Here is a 17,629-nt window from a genome sequence, read left to right as displayed (position 1 = left end):
GTCCCACCAGACAGACTGCAGCTTTGCAAATGGTCCACACCTATTCCTCTAAACTCTTGGCCGAGTGTCCCTCCCAACTGGGACTTGACCTCTGGCATTCCATGGCTGGCCTGGGAGCCCATCACTATCCTGGCAAACAGCACTTGTGGCCCAGAAGCAGGATGCGGCCAGCTCCGAGCCAGTCCAAGGCTATTTTAGGACAGGGAGGGTCCCATGCTGGCGAGGTCAGACTAGGAAGGGAAGAAGGTAGGTTCTCTGCCCACGATTATTCATCCCAAGCCTGCTGGGTACCACCAAAGGCCCACGCTGCTACAAGGGAGAACACACCCACCACAGAGCTGGCCACAGAGGCACAAACAAAGCATGCCTGGGTTTGGGACTGTAGATCCTGATCCCAAGAGTCACCATAGGCAGGAAGAGTGTGTTTATTTGTTGCATCCTATGGTGGCGATTCCAGTATTAGGCAAGACGGGGGGTCGGACAGAAGGCAAGGCATCCAAAGTAATCAGACAGCAGATGGAGATCACAAGAAAGAACTGAGTCGTCAAGAATGATTCCTGAATTTGTTGAGCATTCATTGAGCATCTATGAGGTAAGGGGCACGAGAGTAAGTGCTGGGGTTACCAAGTTGAATAATGCTCTGCATTTCCACATGGTACTTTACAGTCCTATGAGTCCTGCAAATGGTTAACATGATTTGTAAACTAACCCTACAACAAGAATCAGAGCTGCACGGCGAGGGGAGCGGGGAGCGAGATTTTACTCACACACTCGGGGATGGCAGCATTTCAGGATGTGCGGACTCTCACTCTTGTCTTGTCAGTGTCCTGAGGACTGTACTGGCCCACAGTGGGTACTCACTTAAGGACAGTGATAGCAGCTGCTATGACGCGGAGCTATGGTGGTGAACTCCTGTTCATATTGAGTTTTCTAGGGCACAGAGAGGGGCTCTCCCTGTGGGTTGGGCACCACTGTGTCAGCAGCCAGCCCCCCAAAGGCCATCAGACAGCTGCCACACTTTCCCAGATCAGGTAGGGGAAAAGTTTCAGCTTGGCCACCAACATGCCGCTCTCCATGCCCTGAACACCCAGATGCAGAGTTTGATAAGGATCTCTGGGTGTCCTTGACGTACCAGAGCCAGGTGAGGAAATAATAGTAATGATGGTGTTTAATGTAGATCAGACACTGTGCTAGCAATGCAGATGGTCTGAATCTCACTGAATCTCACTGAATCTCCACCACATATCTGCAAGATGATGACTATTATCCCTGCTTTTCAGGCAAGACAACTGAGGCACAGAGGTTAAGAAACTCTCTGAAGGCCATCTATGTAGAATTCAAACATATTCTGCAGCTCCAAATCTCCTGCTCTTCATCAGTTGCAATGGCTTAAAAGTTATGAGATACAATCACTTAACTGTGGGCAGCCCCCAGAGATGCAGATGTATGCAGTCACTCTGCTCAGGCCTTGTTACTCGCCCCCCAGCTCCGCCTCATCTCATTAATCTTGGCATTCCTCTACAGGAAGCTTTCCCAGACCCCAGGGTCCAATTGCCTGGACTCTGAGGGAGGGAGGGAAGGAGCTTCCCAGGCCTCTGGATACCCTTTTAATTAACCTGGACAACCTTCTTCTGACTGTAGCCAGCTGAATCCTTTCACGCCCTCATGTCTCCCGTGCAGAGCATCTGGTCTGTGACTCCCACCTCAGCCCCATCACATCTAACCACTGTGGTGGTCTCTACATGTCCCATATGTTTAGCATCTGTTAGCCTCCTTCCCTGGCCTGGGGACCTGGGTAAGGGTTCCTAGGGGCGCTTGTCTCCTATGGCCAGAGGAGGACCTGACAGCGGGTGCCAAGGGGGCCACACTCCGGACTGACAGAGAGTCAAATCTCCTTGTGATTACTTTCATGTGTTACCTTGTCTCTCCCAGCCTGTTTTTTGGGGCTTGTTTCCCCAGTCCAAAGGAACATAGCTCAATTTAGCTACTCAAAGGAACAGGGCATCTTGTTCATCTGTCATTCTCATAGCTACCTGGAAAAGTTCTCAGGAGCTGTCCCGTATCAATGGTATAAACTTCAGACAATGTACTTCAGCTCAGTGCTTGGAATGGCAGCTGGCACAGAGCAAGTGCCCTGAACAGCTCTAAATACATGCGGAGACACAGTTACGGAGCAGGCCAGTGATACTAGAATAGGCAAGGTTGGTAAGGGATTTGCCCATGCGACACAAGTAAATGGCAAAAGCAGCATTTGAACCCAGATTAGACTGGCTACCTTCATTCCACCCTATCACCTGGCAATTTTCAAGGCTGCCTGGTACCTGGTAAGAATGTGGGTGTAGGCAGTGGCTTAGATGTCATGCATTGGGCACCCCCCACCCAAGGCACCTGGTGCGTTGCCTCACAATAATTAAGGGCACTTGTCTACTCAGGTAACAAACATCTTTGTGCACCAAGTGTACGTCAGGAGCTGCAGGTACACCAGTGAACATGGCAAGTAGGGTCCCCACTCATGAAGCTGATCTTCCCTTGGGTTCTGCATAACACATTGTGATTTTTCAAGACACAGTCAAATCTATCATCTTAGCTGATTACCTTGCAACCTGTTTCAGAGAGTGTCAGCCCCATAGAAGAGGTGATAAATGGATGAGAGGCAATGAATGCACGCTTAAATGGATGACTGGTGGGTGGGTGGATGAGTGGTTGGATGGATGGATGGACAGATGGATGAATAGATGACAGGATGGCCCATTAGCAGGTAGACAGACCATAATCATCATAGACACCATTATTCCTCCATCTTTCAAATGAGAAGCAGTGGCTCAGGTGGTCTATGAATTCAGCACGACCACTAAGAAGGACTTCCGGTACTCAGTGCCTGTCCTAGGGACACTGACCTCATGGTTCATGGAGTTCCTTACCTGGTGGGCAGTTACATCCTGGAGATATCTTCGGGGCCTCCCTGCGCCTCCGAGAGTGGAGTTGCCATTTCTGTGCAAGGAGACAGAAAGAGGAGTCACCGAGAGCTTGTAAACACCAAGCCCTGGGAAGCATCTACAGACTAGCAGAGAGGGGAGGGGAATGCTGCTCCTGGATCAAAGACTGGTGATTAATGGCCCCCCACTGGCCACGAGGCATCTGGTTAATAAGAAGCAGAGAAGACCTACTGCAGTAATCTCAGGGTCTAATGTCTTGGGCAAGCTCTTAACACCACCCTCAGGGCCCTGTAAACAGACTGTGGCCTTCTGCACCCCATGTTCATGTGCACAGTGACAGGCTTTTCTCTGGCCCCTGTTGTTTCCCTTCTTGGACAGCCCTTCTGATGGATCCAGGCAGGGACAATGCCTGGTATTCCTTGGGCATCCATTATGAAGGTAGCACAGGCAGGTGGGCAGGTATGGAGGCTTGAAAGCCCCTGGCACCACCCCTCCACCACCAACAGACCTCTTCCTGACAGCTTGAGTTCACCATGCCAATTTGAAGGGAGGATACCCCTACTCCCTAGGAGTGTCATGTGCATGGTGGCAAGTGGACAAGTCCATGCAACACACAGAAGGATGACCACAGATGCTAGCGTCCCAAGTGCCCACTCCACTGGGAGCAGTACACCTACTGTCATGTGTGGGGATTCCTGCTTCATCCTCACAGTGAGTAGGCATGATTATCACAGGGGTGTATGCAGCTGGACTGCCAGGCTCACGTGGCTCTCAGACCCTGGCCATTGCCCAGGGTCCAGTGGACCCAGCCACTTGGGTTACTAGAAAGGTCAATGTACAAAGCATGAATCTCATACCCTAGAAACCCTCAGTGATCATCAGCCATTACTACACTCTCGTTACAGGCGAGGACTTGGGCACAGAAGTGAGACTGCCACCGGCTCAGGACTCAGAGAAGTAAAGGATGGAGCTAGGGTTTGATCCCATGCTCTTTGACACCAGCGCAGCAGTTAGAAACTGGCAGCCACAGAACCAAATTGGCCCTTAGTGCAGTTCATCTGATTCCAATAGAGATTTTGAAAACTGTTATGCAGGCTGCTGCCAATATTTTGCTGTGGGTAGTTTCTCATGCAAATTTGTATTTCTAGTTTCTCTTGAAAAATGGGAAGATCCTGCCACATGGGCCTGCACTCTGGCTGGCAAAATCTGGCTATATTTGAAGGCTGTCATCCTACTGGACAGTGCTAGCTGGTTGGGAGGTCAGGCACACCATATGCATTTCCTGGGCGTTTGCTTCCTCAGTGCTGTGCCGTTTTGCCCTTCAGGGTGGGCCACAGGAGAAGAAAAATTGTCACATAGGAGATATCATGAACCTGATAACTGGGTAGTGGGGAGGGAAGGTCAGGAAGCTTTAGAAAGATTCAGAGCAAACTCAGCCCTACCGCACTGAGTAAAGTATTTCAATCCCAAGAATCACGTCTGTCACAATCAAATTCTAAGGGAGGCTTAAAATGAGCTGCTCAAGGAAACAGACTCAAGTTGAGTGACTTGCAAAAGGCCACACAGTCAGGATATGGTGGCTATAAGCTGTGCCTTCAAGCCTGTGAGGCCAAGTCGACTCTGTCTGGCTGGAGAAACATGAGTACAGATGTCCTGGTAAGGACACAGGGATGGACAAGGTGGAAGGAGGCTCTGAGGTTAGCAGGGGCCTGAAGGTCAGAGACAGGAAGAGTGGGAACATCTCTCACTTAGAGAGGGGAGGGTGGCACCCAGCTGTGAGGCAGTTGGCTACTGAGGCCAGGATACACAGGGCAGAGTGGCCACTGGGCAAACAGTGGTCCCCCAGGACAAAGTCTAGTGGAAGCTCTCTGATGCCCAGGTCCGAGCCCAGCTCATGAAGGGCACTTTCCAGGAAGAGGCTTCAGGAGCCTATTTACACACCCCTTCCCACACAACCTGAGGGTCTGTTCCCCAGGGCACAAGTGACACAGATTTGTTAAGTGATAGAGCTAGTCAATGATCCATAGTCATGGGCCAGTGATATTTGCAACAATCTGGCCTTGGGTTGTGACCACCAGGCTCATGGCTCATCCAACAGCACCCCTCTGCTAGGTGCCAACAGAAGTGTGCGTGGTGACAGTCATCGCTGCCAACCTAATCTTCCCTCTGTATCTGTAACCCTGGGTGCCATTTTGCATCCCTCTCACGTGTGCTCCCTTCCAAAGCCAACTCCTCCTGCTCTCCTGATCCCCGCATCATGCCTGTAAAGGGACCACAGGCCAACAAGTCCCCTGCCTTCCTGCTGGGTCACCATTGCTCTACACATGTTTCATTTACACCGGGGGCTGCACATGGCTTCTGTCAAGGTACAGGGCTCGTTCCCTTGGGCACACAGTAGACTCCGAGTTGCTGGGCACAGGGACAGTCCCATGGCACTGTTTGCTTGCTTCTTTTCCAGGAAACACTCCCAGTGCTTGCTTCCCAAGAAGCCAGCTACCTCCATTCCCCTGTTGTCACTTTGGCTGCCCCCTTGGTTCTCTTCACTGGCACCTTCTTGTCTACCTAACACCTAAATCTTGGAGGCCACCAAGGCCACCATCCAAGGCCACACCTCCTGCTGCTACGCCCTGGCTCCCTCAAGGACCCTGCCCGGTCTTGGGCAATTTGGACACCCCTGAAGAATCCCAGTGCACACACTCATGGCCGCCAGATGTGTCCACTCACAAGCATCTCAGAATTAGCACAGCAAAACTGAGCTCCTGATCTGTCCCCTCCCCGGCTCCACTCCCGCTTCTCACCAGCTTGCCCATCACAGGGAGGGAATGACACTTGCATCCCACCTGGTGCTCAGAATAGTCATCAGTGCCTCTTGCTCTCATGCTCACCCATTCAATGATCGGCTCATATTCTTTGTCTTCCAGATGCAACCAGCATCTGCTTCTTCTCACCACCTCCACCAGGACCACCTGGCCCAAACCTCATCTTCTCTGGCTGTTACTTTGATAACCTTCTAAAAGGTCCCTCTGTGTCTCTGCCCATGACCCTACAGCTAGGTCTCAACTCAGTTGCCAGAGTGACCCCCCAGCTTCCTACTCTGCACTTAGCAGTCTTTCCTCTGCCTCAGGGCCTTTGCACTTATTGGCCCCTGTATCTGCGATCTGTATCTGCGATAGCCTTTCCTAGTTGTCCACCTGGATGACACCTTCCTTGTTTTTTATATCCTATCCCCACACTTCCAAGCCCCTTCCCTGATTCGTTTCCTCCTTGATTTATTTATTTGTATTTTTTACATATTTATCTTGCTTAGCGCCTCTGCCTACCATTACAAGGTAAATCCCACAAGGACATGGATACATTGTTCTGTTTTATTCCCTGCCATGTCCCCAGTGTCTAGAACATGGCTCAGCATGTGGCAGGTGCTCAGTAAGTACTGGCTGTTTACAAATCAGGTGATGTCACATGAAGCTCTGACTTCCAGTCTGTCTTGCACCATGGGAGGGTTGGCAGCTGTGGGCCAGGTGATGCTGCGGGGTAGCTGCCCCCTCACACATGGCACAGTGGCAGTCTTTCCCGCAGCCAGGTTCACCTGCTTAGGCAACAGCTTGGTTCCCTTAGGTGCATGAATTTGAGAGCCCAGGTTAGAAGTCTCCAGGCTATGGCTCAGGAGCGGGTGGGAACCTTTCCTAACCCCTGCATGGACTCCCTGTTACCCTGAGAGCAGAAGCCTTCCCGCTTCTCCCTTGCCGGCAGCCAGGGCCTCCTGGAATGCCCTGCATGGCCAGAGCTGAAACATCACCCGCCTGATGGGTCGAAGCTATTAAAATGCCTGTATCAGTATCAAAGGGAAAATGCCAGGCGGCCACTCGCTCCCCCAGAGAATGCAGTTCCAGCCGGCCTTGGGTTTAGGGGCCACTCCTTCCCCATGTCCCAGCCTGAGGGCTCTTAAAGGGACCTGGCTCCACCTGGCCCCTGTCCTACATGGTCCGGGTCCAAGTTGTGAGGGTAATAAGAGGGAAAAGTCAGGTGAGCTCTGTTCTGCCACACTGTGACCAAGAACCTGGCCCTGCCTTTGTGGGGATATAAAAAGTGGGGGTGTGGTTCCCTACCAACTTCCAAAGGAACATGAAGACCAAATAAAGTAACAGAGGAGAGTCCCACAGAGACCAGGAAGCACTGACAATAATGACCAATGATCATAGCCTGCAAGCAGCGAGCACTGTGTACCATGCACTGGGCTGGGTGCTGCAGGGAAAAATGCCACTTAATGATTAGTTTCTGATCAGTTTATGAGCCTATGAAAACCCTTGGGACTTTCTCTGGGGCTGGCACAGATGGTCCCAAAACTCATATGAAGCATCCATCCTGTGTAGGGTTTGGTGGCATGGACAGGACCTTGAAGTACTTAGGCAGTGCCAGGTCCTGAGGTCTCATCCCAGCTTCCCCAATAACTGTGTGTTAAGCAAATGGTGGAATCCCTGTGGGCCTTGATGTCCTCACTGGTGGAATGGCATAACAGCAGTGATCTGTTAGACTGTGGGGAAGAGAAAACCAAAAGAGCCATCAGGTGTGAGGAAGCATACGCACCTGCCTGGCAAGTTGCTGTTCTTGGTGGCCAGGTGCAAGCCATGTCTGTCTGTCTGTCTGTCTGTCTGTCTGGAGTTGCTGCAATCCCTGGGTCCTCTATCTGCCACAGAGGGGCTGGCATGGTCCCTGTCCATTTGGCCATGTTGAGTGCACCACTGAGCAAGTGGTCACATGTCCTGGACTCACCTTGCTTCTCCCTGTACTGAGAAACCCAGATCTGCTTCCTAAGAGGGAGAGGGATCGAGGGAGGCTCTGCCTTTCTAACTCTGAGACCAGAAGCTAAATAAGAGCAGGTATCTGTGAATATGACCATGGCAGGCAGGCATAGCTTCTGCACCTATGCCAGTGCCCTGATCCCAGTGCCAGGCACTGGGGGGCACTTGATCCCATCTACTGGAGCAGTTATGCTGATTACACGCTGGAGACCAAGCCTTCCAGTGTGAGCTGAGCCGAGGCTGGTGTCTCTGCTCCACACTAGAACAGAATCACTTACTCTTAGGTCTGTGCAATAGGTCTGTCCCCCTGGTCTCAGGAGGAAGTGGGCTTTGGGCTGGGCTCAGGGGAGATGGGGATGGGGAGGGAGAGCCCTTCAGCCAAGAGCAGAGACTCCTCAGTGCGGGCTCCCTGGGACCACAGAGGAGGGCCAACCCCACAGAAGGGGTTTATTCAAGAGACAGCCCACGTGGGGCCACATGCCTCAGGGTATAGGCAGCTCAGCAGGGCGGAATCAAACCGGAGGAAGCCCGGATGTCCAGTCGACACCCACCCGCCTGGACTCACCCAGCTGCCCTGGGCCTGTGCATTGGAGAAGTGCCTTGGGGGACCCAGGAACTGGCTGCTTCCTCCTTCCACAGTTCCTTTCGTGTTTTGAACTTGGCACCTGATCACAGCCTTCCACAGCCATGAGACAGGGCCTGAGGGTCTGTCTGCTCACCCCTCTGACATAAGCATAGATCTCTGTGGTCCCTCACTCTATAACTCAGAAAAAGGCAGGGAGAGGAGACACATCCTCGTATGACCGCCTTAGCTTTTGTATGGGAAGTCCTTCCCTCCAGCTGTCCCAAGGCCTTGATGCTGCCTCGGGAGGGTCTAGGAGCGGGGCCCCGCTACTGGTGACAGGGGAGCCGCTAAGCACAGGGCCCAGGACCTGCAGGGTCTCAGGAGTCAGGGCCCATCTCTGTGAGGGGAGGCTACAGCCCCCTACCACACAGTGGAAGGGCTGAGGGCCAGAGCCCTGGGTAGAAGCTGTGACCACACCCCTTTGCAACTCCCTTGCACACGTGGGTGTGGAAACCCGCTGCTGAGATGCACGATAAGCCAAGTGGGGGTGAGACAATCCTCATGGCACTCATTCTGGGCAGCAGCCACTGTCCACAAGGCTGCAGCCCAGGGACCAGATGCTGAGAGCCTGTCAGAGACACCCTCGTGGGCTCACCGTGGGGTGTGAGAGCTGAGCTGAGCATCCGGGCAAGTAACAAGGCCCGGGCACCGGGGCCAGCACAAAGCCAGCTCGGAAATGCAACACACACATCATCCATTCAGTACTCTCAGTACTCAGCTCATGAGCAAGGAAGCCGAGGCAGAGAGAGGAGAGGTGACCTGCAGGACCACACCCAGCTGGGCGGCCCAGAGGCATGATGGGAACCCAGGAGCCCTGCTCGGAGCCCAGGTCGGAGCCCGTGTCCTCTGCTCTCTGTGGAGCTTGGTTCTTTCAAGGAGATTAAAATATCTGTTACTGGAGGTCAAGGCACTGTTCAAAGCTCTCAGTTTTAACGTTTTTTAATTCTGAAAACAACCTTCATGGGGGAGACATGTTACCAGCATTCCCACCTAACAGAGGTACACCAGAAGGCACAGAGAGCTCAAATAACTTGCTCAAGGTCACACAGCTGGACTTGCACCCAGCAACCTGGCTCCAGAGCCCATGCGCCCAGCAGAACAGTGGAACTCCAATCAGCAGAGCTCAAAAAGCAAGAGTCGGTGAGCCATGCAGCCAGAGAGGGTATCAAGGGCTGAACACAGGTCACATGGGGGTATATATGAGAGCTCCGTTTCTGGCCTGAGAACCCAGGGTACTTTCTAAGAAGTGTCAATCAGGGAGATTGGCGTGGTTGTAAAAAGGCTCCCTGGCTGCAGTATGGATAAGAGGGGCAGGGTGGAGGCGCTGGGAGCAGATGAGTCGGGGTGGGCTGGGTCAGGCTTGGGAGGGGTGACAACTAGGAAGGGTCTAGGACAGTCTGAGGCTGGGGCCACAGCACCAAGATAAAGGCGTGGGAGGGAGGGGAGATGTCCCCGCTCAGCGTCTGCACGTTGACACTGAGGTGTCTTTGAGATGTGTGGGATGGGGCATTCGGAGATGGGGCTGGAGCTTGGCACAAAAAGCCAGAGCTGTCCAACCCTGGAACAGTCAGCTGTGGAAGGTAGTGAGCTCCCCATTGCTGACAGTGTGGAGACGGGAAGACCAGGGCTGCTTTGGGGATTTCCAGTTTTTGTTTTATTTTGTTTTGTTTTAAGACAGAGTCTTGCTAAGTGTTCCAGGCTGGTTTTGAACTCACTACATAGCCTAAGTTGGGCTTGTGGGGCTCCTCCTGCCTCAGCCTCCTGAGTGCTGGGATTACAGGTAAGCACCAGTATGCCCAAGCACATGCCTTGTGAAGGACTTTCCTTCCAACACTCTGATTCTGTGGGGTGGGGGAGCTGGATGGTACAGGATGAGTCACTAAGTCTCCCCCCATGTGCAGGAGGGCTAGTGGAGGTGAGGGCGTGGATGAAGAGCTCCAGCAAAAGACCTTTTAACCCAATCAATTCTCTTTCTGCAACTCCTCGACCAGAGGTCATTCTTCCAGGCCCTACTCCTAAAGTCCTACAGGCCTGACCCCGAAGTGGCATCCTAGGACCTCGGTAGCCTAACAGACAACTGTGCTGGTCCAGAACCAGGGATGATAGAAGCCCAGGACTGGAACAGGGTTGGGGCAGCCAGGTCTCCAGGGAGAAATATGGCCACCAGTGGGAGGCTGGGAGGTAGGGAAGCCCATGGCAGAGGGAAGGACCTGCCTAAGCCATCAGTCAGAGTAAAGACCCAGGTGGCTTCTGTCCATGGGAGGTTGTGAGGCTCAGGGGATGGGGGCGCTGAGGAAGGGAAAGAGCTGAAGAGGCCCAGCCCACGTGGACCCTGGCCATGCAGGGTGTCAGGAAACCCCACAGCAGCCTCCAGGCAGGGAGACAGGAGGCCAGTGTCCCTCCCTCCCTCCCAGAGGCCAGGCCCAGCCTTGCAGGCAGGCTGTTCCGCCCCTTTGGGCTTCGATTGTCTTGGCTTTTTGAAGGAGCAGGACATGAGCTGCCAGCAGCCTCCACCCACCCTAAAGCACCCTGGAGAGCTGTCTGCGGGAATCCCTCGCCCCACCCCCGTAAATGGCAGCATCCATGAGAGAGAGGAAGTGTCAGTGGGGTGCTGCTGGGGGCTTTCCCCATCTCTGGGCCTCAGTTTCCCTTGGGAGAACCTGCTTCTCTCACTTACTGAAGACTCAAGAAGCTGGTTTGAGGTCAGAGTCCAACTAAAAGAAGGCTGTGGAGGCAGAATGTTTCCCCAGCATGCACAGGGCGATGTCTGATGTCCCCCCACCAGTGTGTGGTGGGGGAAAGCCTAGGTCTCTGAGGCCTGCCCTGGATAACTCAATTTTCTTGAAAAGTGATGGCATCAGAGAACCTACTGCTGACTCTTCTTTAAATCTGGAAGCTTTTGAAGTACTCCACGTGCAGTTGGACTCTCACTGACAACTTCTCCATAACCCCCAAATCGCCCCTTCAGCACCTCGCATTCTGTGGGGCCCCAAGTGAGGGAACTGGCCAGTGTTTTTCCAGCTCCCCAGGTGATTCTAACACAGCCACCTGGTTGCCAGTCCAGGTGCAGGCCTTTGAGGGCATCTGGGTACAAAGAGAAAGAGGGGGGTAACTTTAAAATAGCTACTTCAGAACAGTAAATCCTAGCTTGGGTCTAAAGGGGGCATCACCCACCTGGTACAGACAGAGAGACGGATACTATTTAGGAAGACAGAGAAGGTAAGACAGGAAAAAACGAAATAAGGACCGGGTGAGCAAGTAGTTGGAATCGAAACTTACACAAAACTTGGCCTAAAGGACCACGATGTGCCGCTGGGTGAAGCCCAGACTGGGTGCTAAGCCACTGCTGATCCCAAGAGACAGAACAAACCCACCCCTGACAGGCAGTCCAGAGGCCAGGCCTGGACAGGCTCTTCATCAGGTTCAGGCGAGGAGGGTTCTTACAACAGGGACCCGATGTCAGCCCGACACCTAGCCTCTCTGGGAGCGAACCCACCTGAACCGTCCCAGCCCTGACTGGACCCGGCCTCAGCAGTTAGATATGGTGTGTAAGCCTATGAGTAGAGCCTGGTGCCTTGCAGTGACAGCTCAGGGGCCACACGGCCAGGGTTCAAGGTCTCTCTCTGCTCTTCACTAGCTGTGTGACCTTGGGGAAGTTACTGCACCTCTCCAGGCTGCCCTGATCTTTTCTGTGGAAAGGGAACTGTAAAAGCAGTAACCACCTCATAGGATTATTGTGAAGATTTTGTGGACCCACAGGTAGAAAGCTCTTTGAATAATGCCTGGCTGCAGAATAAGCACTCATAAACAGTAGCTATTAATACAAATTGTGGCCCTAGGCTCCACCTCATTTCCTTCAGTGTTGAGGAAGGAGGTCATGGTCACAGTCACCATGACTTGATGAAAACACAGCTCCTGACCTTGGCAGTGAGGGTGGGGGGTGGGTTCCAGGGGCTGCTCTATCCAGGTGGGAAGTCAGAGCACTGAGTGACCCCCACTCTCCCAGCAGGGACCCCTGGCTTATGGGCATTAATCATCTCCCCCTCTGTGGACTGCTGTGAAGGCCCCCTTCCAGAGAACGCTCCCCGAGACAAGTCTATAGCTGGGGCTAGGACTGGAGGCATGCGGGCATATTCCAACCCTTTCAGGGGCTGCGCCCATCCTCATTCCAGCATTCCCATCCTAGGGGACCCTGTCCAGAGCCCCAACCTTCCAACCACTGCTATGATCTCTCCTCTAACCACCTCTTCTGAAAAGGACTCAATATAAGGCCTCTGTATGCACCTATAGATATAAGGCCATTTATCTGACAGGTGTTATTTTTAGGAATGAGGGAGTCTGCCTGGGGGCTCATCGATATTTTAACCTAGAAGTTTCAACCACTCCCTCTCCTAGGAGGGCTTCTCCATGCCTGAAGAATGAGTCATAGATAGTGAGAGGGAGGGACAATGACATCAGTCTCCTTATCTGTAAAATGGGGTAATGAGAGCATCAATCCCTTGGGAAACTAGGAGGATCAAGAACAGCGAACTTTGCGACAGGCACAGCAATAGTCCTGCTACAGCTGTTTTATTATGAGGGATAGAGAGTCTGCCTGGTATCAGCAAAATTCCCCTGGAAGGTGGAGGCTGAGATCTTCCTCTGCTCCCCGGGCCCCACAGAGTAGATTTGGCTACTTTTAATCTCTTCTCTTTCCCTGCACACTGCTGTCAGCTCTAGGTGTCATCTGATTTTCTCCATTTGGGACATTCCAGTGTCTTTCTTTACAGCAAGCACGACAAGCAGCTGGAGTGCTCATTAAGGGTCCCAGACCTGAGATAGACACAGCTGGGGGAGGGGTTCTCCCTGTTCCCCACCCCTTCCGGCTGTGACCCACCTGACCAGTGTCATCGCCTCAGCCTGTCCTCCCTGCCTCTCCCTCCTGCCTGGCACACATTCAGTCTCTGTGTTCACCTTGTTTCAAGTGCCCCTGCCTCCCTGTCCCCTGCCCTGTATCCAACCTCCAGGCACGGTCCAGGCTTACCTGGCACAGCCCCGGGAGACTCCAAGGGCTCACTGGGTCCTGACCTTGGCTTTTGGCAATGGCACCTCTCAGGTGCTGCCCCTAGCTGCCAATCCAAGGGTCTCGGGGAGGAGACCTAGTGCAGCTTATAGGGCTCACCGGAGGCCACATAGCCAACAGAATCCTGAGTTTGGCCCCCTGAGCTCACCAACTGCCTGTGTACCCAGGAGAGGGGGGACCCTCTATACCACCATGCTGACAGCAAAGCCAGGTGGCCACTTTCCTGCACCTGTCCCTCTCCTCGCCTGCTCCTGTCCCCCTGACCCCCAGGCCTTACCTCCTCAGCTCTTTGCTTAGATCTGAAGACACTCCCGGGAAAGGAAAGGCTAAGAGTGGGTTCCCTCAAGTGGCTTTGGGACATCTCTGCAGGCCTAGAAGCTGCCCCTAGAACAGCGCCATTGGAGAGGATTCTTGCAGCAACACATCAGGCATAGCATCTACCACCCTGCCCAGTGTGGTAGCTACTAGCTATCCTGGCCACTCAGCCCGAAAAGGGCTTGTGTGACCAAGGAAATTTAAATCTCAGTTAATTTTAATTAAGTCACATATAAGAAGTGACATGTGGCTGGTGGCTACTCTATGGGATGCATGTGAGAGGCCCCATGCCCACAGGGGCCAGGCCTCTGCCCACAGGACAGCTCCCTCCCTTTGATCCCCATGCCAACCTCAGATCCTGAGACTGTGGCCACTGTGCCCAGTCACCCCTCTCTGCCTCTCTCTCCCCCAGTCCTGATCATGGCCTCTTAGTTTACAACAACCTCCTGTTTGTCCTCACTGATTTGCCCACCTTAAACTCTCATTCTAGGGACAAAAGTGCCCTCTTCAAAGCCCTTCAGTGGCCCTACCACCCTCATATGGCTCTCACTGTCTCTAAGCCCCTCTCGTGTGGGGCTCCCCTTTCTCTCCAGCCACACCCTCCACCTCCTTCCCTCCCAGCTCCAAGGTCTTGGACTTTCTTCAGCTCAAGGCAAACGCCTCCCTCTGGCTCCAGCCTTAGTGCAAAGCCTACACTCACCCCTTTGCCTGACTATCTCCTGCTTCTTTCTTACCTGCTCCCCTAAGATCACTTTCCCAGGAAGACCACCATGACTGCCACCACCACCAGGCTACACTGAATGTTTCCTGGCCTCCCCTCTTCCACTGTGGTCGCATTCTCCACACAGCACGGACACTGTCCATTTTCCTTTTGTGTTCCACTTGCCATTATGTGGAAGGGGCAGAAGCACATCTCCCACGAAGCCTGGCTGGTACCTGGCCCTCAGTAAACACCGGCAGAACACAATGGAAAGACCACTGTCCACGGGGTCTGCAAACCTCGGTTCTGGTGTCTGGATCTCATACCTGACCTGAGCAACCTACTGCCCTTCTTTAGGCCTCGGATTTCCCACTGTAAAAGGAGGGTCACTTTAGATGACCTTTGGGGATGACTTTTAGCTCTGGCAGATGAGGAGGCCCAGAAGTCAGCAGGGTGAACATCCTGCGGCCATGGGGGAGGATGAAGCAGTCAGCCCCATGCCAAGAGCAGCCTGGCTTGAACAGAGAATCAGGAGGCCAAGATGGGCGGGTTCACCTTGACCACTGCAAGAGGGCGGCAAGTTTAAGTTCTGAGGTCAGATGCTGGTCCAGGCACAGTCAGGGTCCCCAAGGTACCAAGAGGCACTGGTGCCCTCTTTCCTGCCAGCCAAGGCCTTCTGCACACTCCACCAGCCAGTGAGGCCGCCTACTCCTCCAGCGGCTCCCAGAGCCTGCCCCAGACTCAGGGAACAAATACGGGTGGGTGGATTCTCTGGGGGAGAGTGGGGTGTGGGAATGAACTGACTGGCAGTAGCTGTGGGGCACCAATAACACCAGTGCCCTGTGGCATCCTCTCTGCCCTGGCCTACGGGTAGTCTTCCCTTCCCTGACCATCCTGAGGAATGGTGAGGGACAAGAGGCCCTGGAGAGAAGCCTGGTTGTGGGGAACCAGTGTGTTCTACCAGAATGCCCACCAGTTAGAGCTGGGCTCCAAAGTTTGCCATCATCAGCAAGCGCGCAGAGAGGTTAGGATACTAGACCCAAACTGCACAGCCTCTAAATAGCAATGGAAACAAGAATCCAGGTAGCTGCAGGCTTTGCCCTGCTCTTCACAGCTCGCCCTACCTCCTGCTAAGTCAGAGGCCCTCCCCACACCTCCCCACAGGAACCTTCCAGTCCAGCCTGCTCCGGAGAGCACCCAGTCTGCAGGCCCTCCCTTTCCTGTCCTGTTCCACAGAGTCTGAGACCTCCGTGCCCCCTGACACCTCGCACGTTCCCAGCCCTCAGTCTCTCAAGGTCCAGCCTTTCCTCTGGTGGCACAAGGAGGCAGATGCTTCCTTCCTGGGGAGGGCGGTGCCTTTTCCTGCAGTCCCCAAATCGCGCTAAGGGACACATAGGCACCTTCTAACCGTTTACGATCAAAGTAAGCTCAGCATCTTTCTCCCAAAAAAGTGTTTGGGGCCATTCCAGAGGCGCCTGAGTAAAACACCCAGCTGAGGAACTCAGCTCAGTTGTGACCCTGGAGAGCACAGCCTGGCGACCCACTTTTGGGCCAGGACGGAGACGCCACTTCCCGCAAAGACTGTGCCCTTCGCCCCAGGCCAGCACACTTGGCCGACTCCTCTTCCTCTTCCGATGTCACCCTAACAGGCCGGCACCTATCCTCGTGGGGGGTGGGGCGTTGGGGTGCTGCGTGCTGCGGCCGGGGAGCAGGGCTCGCTTTCAGCCGCGTGGGCGCGGGGCTGCTCACGCCACCCGCGCCTGGGCCGAGGGGCGCAGCCCAGCCTGCCCACCTCCGCGCAGCTTCGCGCGCCCTGCCTTCCTCCGCCCGTCCCGCGCGCCCAGGGCGCTCCCAGCGTGGGGCACCGGAGTCGCCTGTCTAGGGCGGGAACCGGGGTCACGCTCCCGCCGCCCCGGGGCTCCAGGCTCCTGGCAGGGCGGCGTCTGTCTGTGCCCAGGTCCTCCCACAGACAACTGGTGCGAGCCCCGGGCGTAGCGCTCGGTGCAGAGGGCGAGCGCCCGCGGGCTCGGGCCGGTGCAGTCCGGAGACCGCGCGAGAGGGCGCCGCGGGGAGGAAGAAAGCCAACAAAGAGCACAGACCTCGTCCTGCAGTTGGTTGACTCGTCCCAAAATAGCCGTCTCCATTTGCTGCTCCCCGCGCTCCGCTTCCAGGCGCGCCACCCGGGCCTGCAGCTCGGCCGTCCGAAAGTGGGCGAGAAGGCTGAGCGCCAGCGAGCACAGCGCCAGCGCCAGCAGCCCGCACGACCCCGGGCTCGGCAGCCGCGCGCAGTGCTCCGCCTGAGCCACCGTGCCGGGCGCGCCTAGCTCCCCAGGGCCGCGGGCGCCAGCGGCGTCAGCTTTACGGGCGCGCTCCGCCACCATCCCCTCGCCTCTTGAGAACCAATAAATAAATAAATAGAATAAATAAAAGCTAGAGCCGCTGCCGCAAGGCGCGATCCAAACTGCGGAGTTGGGGGGAGAGGACTCGTGTTGCTGGCGAACGTCCCTTTCCTTTGCTCCGTGCAAAGAGGACCGGAAAAATTAGCAGTAGGAGGGAGAGCTGAAAGTCACGACCAGCGGAAATCAGGGTACAGCAAAGTGAGCAAAAGTTATTTCGAAGAACGTTTCAAGTCCAGGAAAGTTAGGGGCATCTGGCCGGCTCTCCGCGCGCCCTTCCTTCCCAGCTCGTGCAGATCCCCGTGTTGGTGCCGCGAAGTCGGAGCCGCTGGGTATCTCGCGTCCCCCCGGCCAGCCAGTTTCAGTCCCCTGGCGCAGGGGCGCTCTCGGAGGGCTCCACTGGCAGAGGTGGGTCGCGGCCGCCGCCGAGGAGCGCTGGGGCAGATTCCGGCGCCTCTGTAACTTGACACACTCCCTGCGGCTGCACGGATCGGATGAGCAATCCGTGCTACTTCCCAAACTAATCTCTCCCGCCCCCTCCCTCCTCCTCCTCCCCACTCCTCCTCCACCTCCTGCGGGGCAGGCGGTTGGGATTTGTTTATTTATGCAAACTCGCCCAGGGTGGGGGGCGTGGTGTGCGGGGGCCCGCTGCACCCGCCTGCCGGCCCAGGAGCCCCTCTCCAGCGCTCCCTGTCCTCTTTGAAGTGACACTTGGGGTTATTTATAGGCAGGAAGGGTGTGTGGATTGGAACCGGGGCTGCTCTCCTCTCCCTTCTCCAGATTCACACCAAGAGCC

General features: G+C 54.9%; 1 protein-coding gene across 1 annotated transcript; it reads right to left on the bottom strand.

Moving 5' to 3' along the window:
- Positions 1-2,883: 2,883 nt before the first annotated feature.
- Positions 2,884-17,362, bottom strand: LOC134473868 (collagen alpha-1(XIII) chain-like). Its single transcript, XM_063239621.1, has 2 exons — positions 16,537-17,362; positions 2,884-2,991 (listed from the first exon to the last, which is right to left on the bottom strand). Exons 1-2 carry the CDS (start codon positions 16,816-16,818, stop codon positions 2,899-2,901), a joined length of 375 nt encoding a protein of 124 aa, XP_063095691.1. The 5' UTR covers positions 16,819-17,362; the 3' UTR covers positions 2,884-2,898.
- Positions 17,363-17,629: the final 267 nt, after the last annotated feature.

Source organism: Cavia porcellus, unplaced genomic scaffold (genome assembly GCF_034190915.1).
Source record: "Cavia porcellus strain 051 isolate PalLab524CR breed Dunkin Hartley unplaced genomic scaffold, mCavPor4.1 scaffold_28, whole genome shotgun sequence".
In the NCBI taxonomy this organism is placed as follows: Eukaryota; Metazoa; Chordata; class Mammalia; order Rodentia; family Caviidae; genus Cavia; species Cavia porcellus.
Note: the sequence above shows the minus strand (reverse complement) of the source record. Positions and strands in the feature narration are given on the sequence as shown.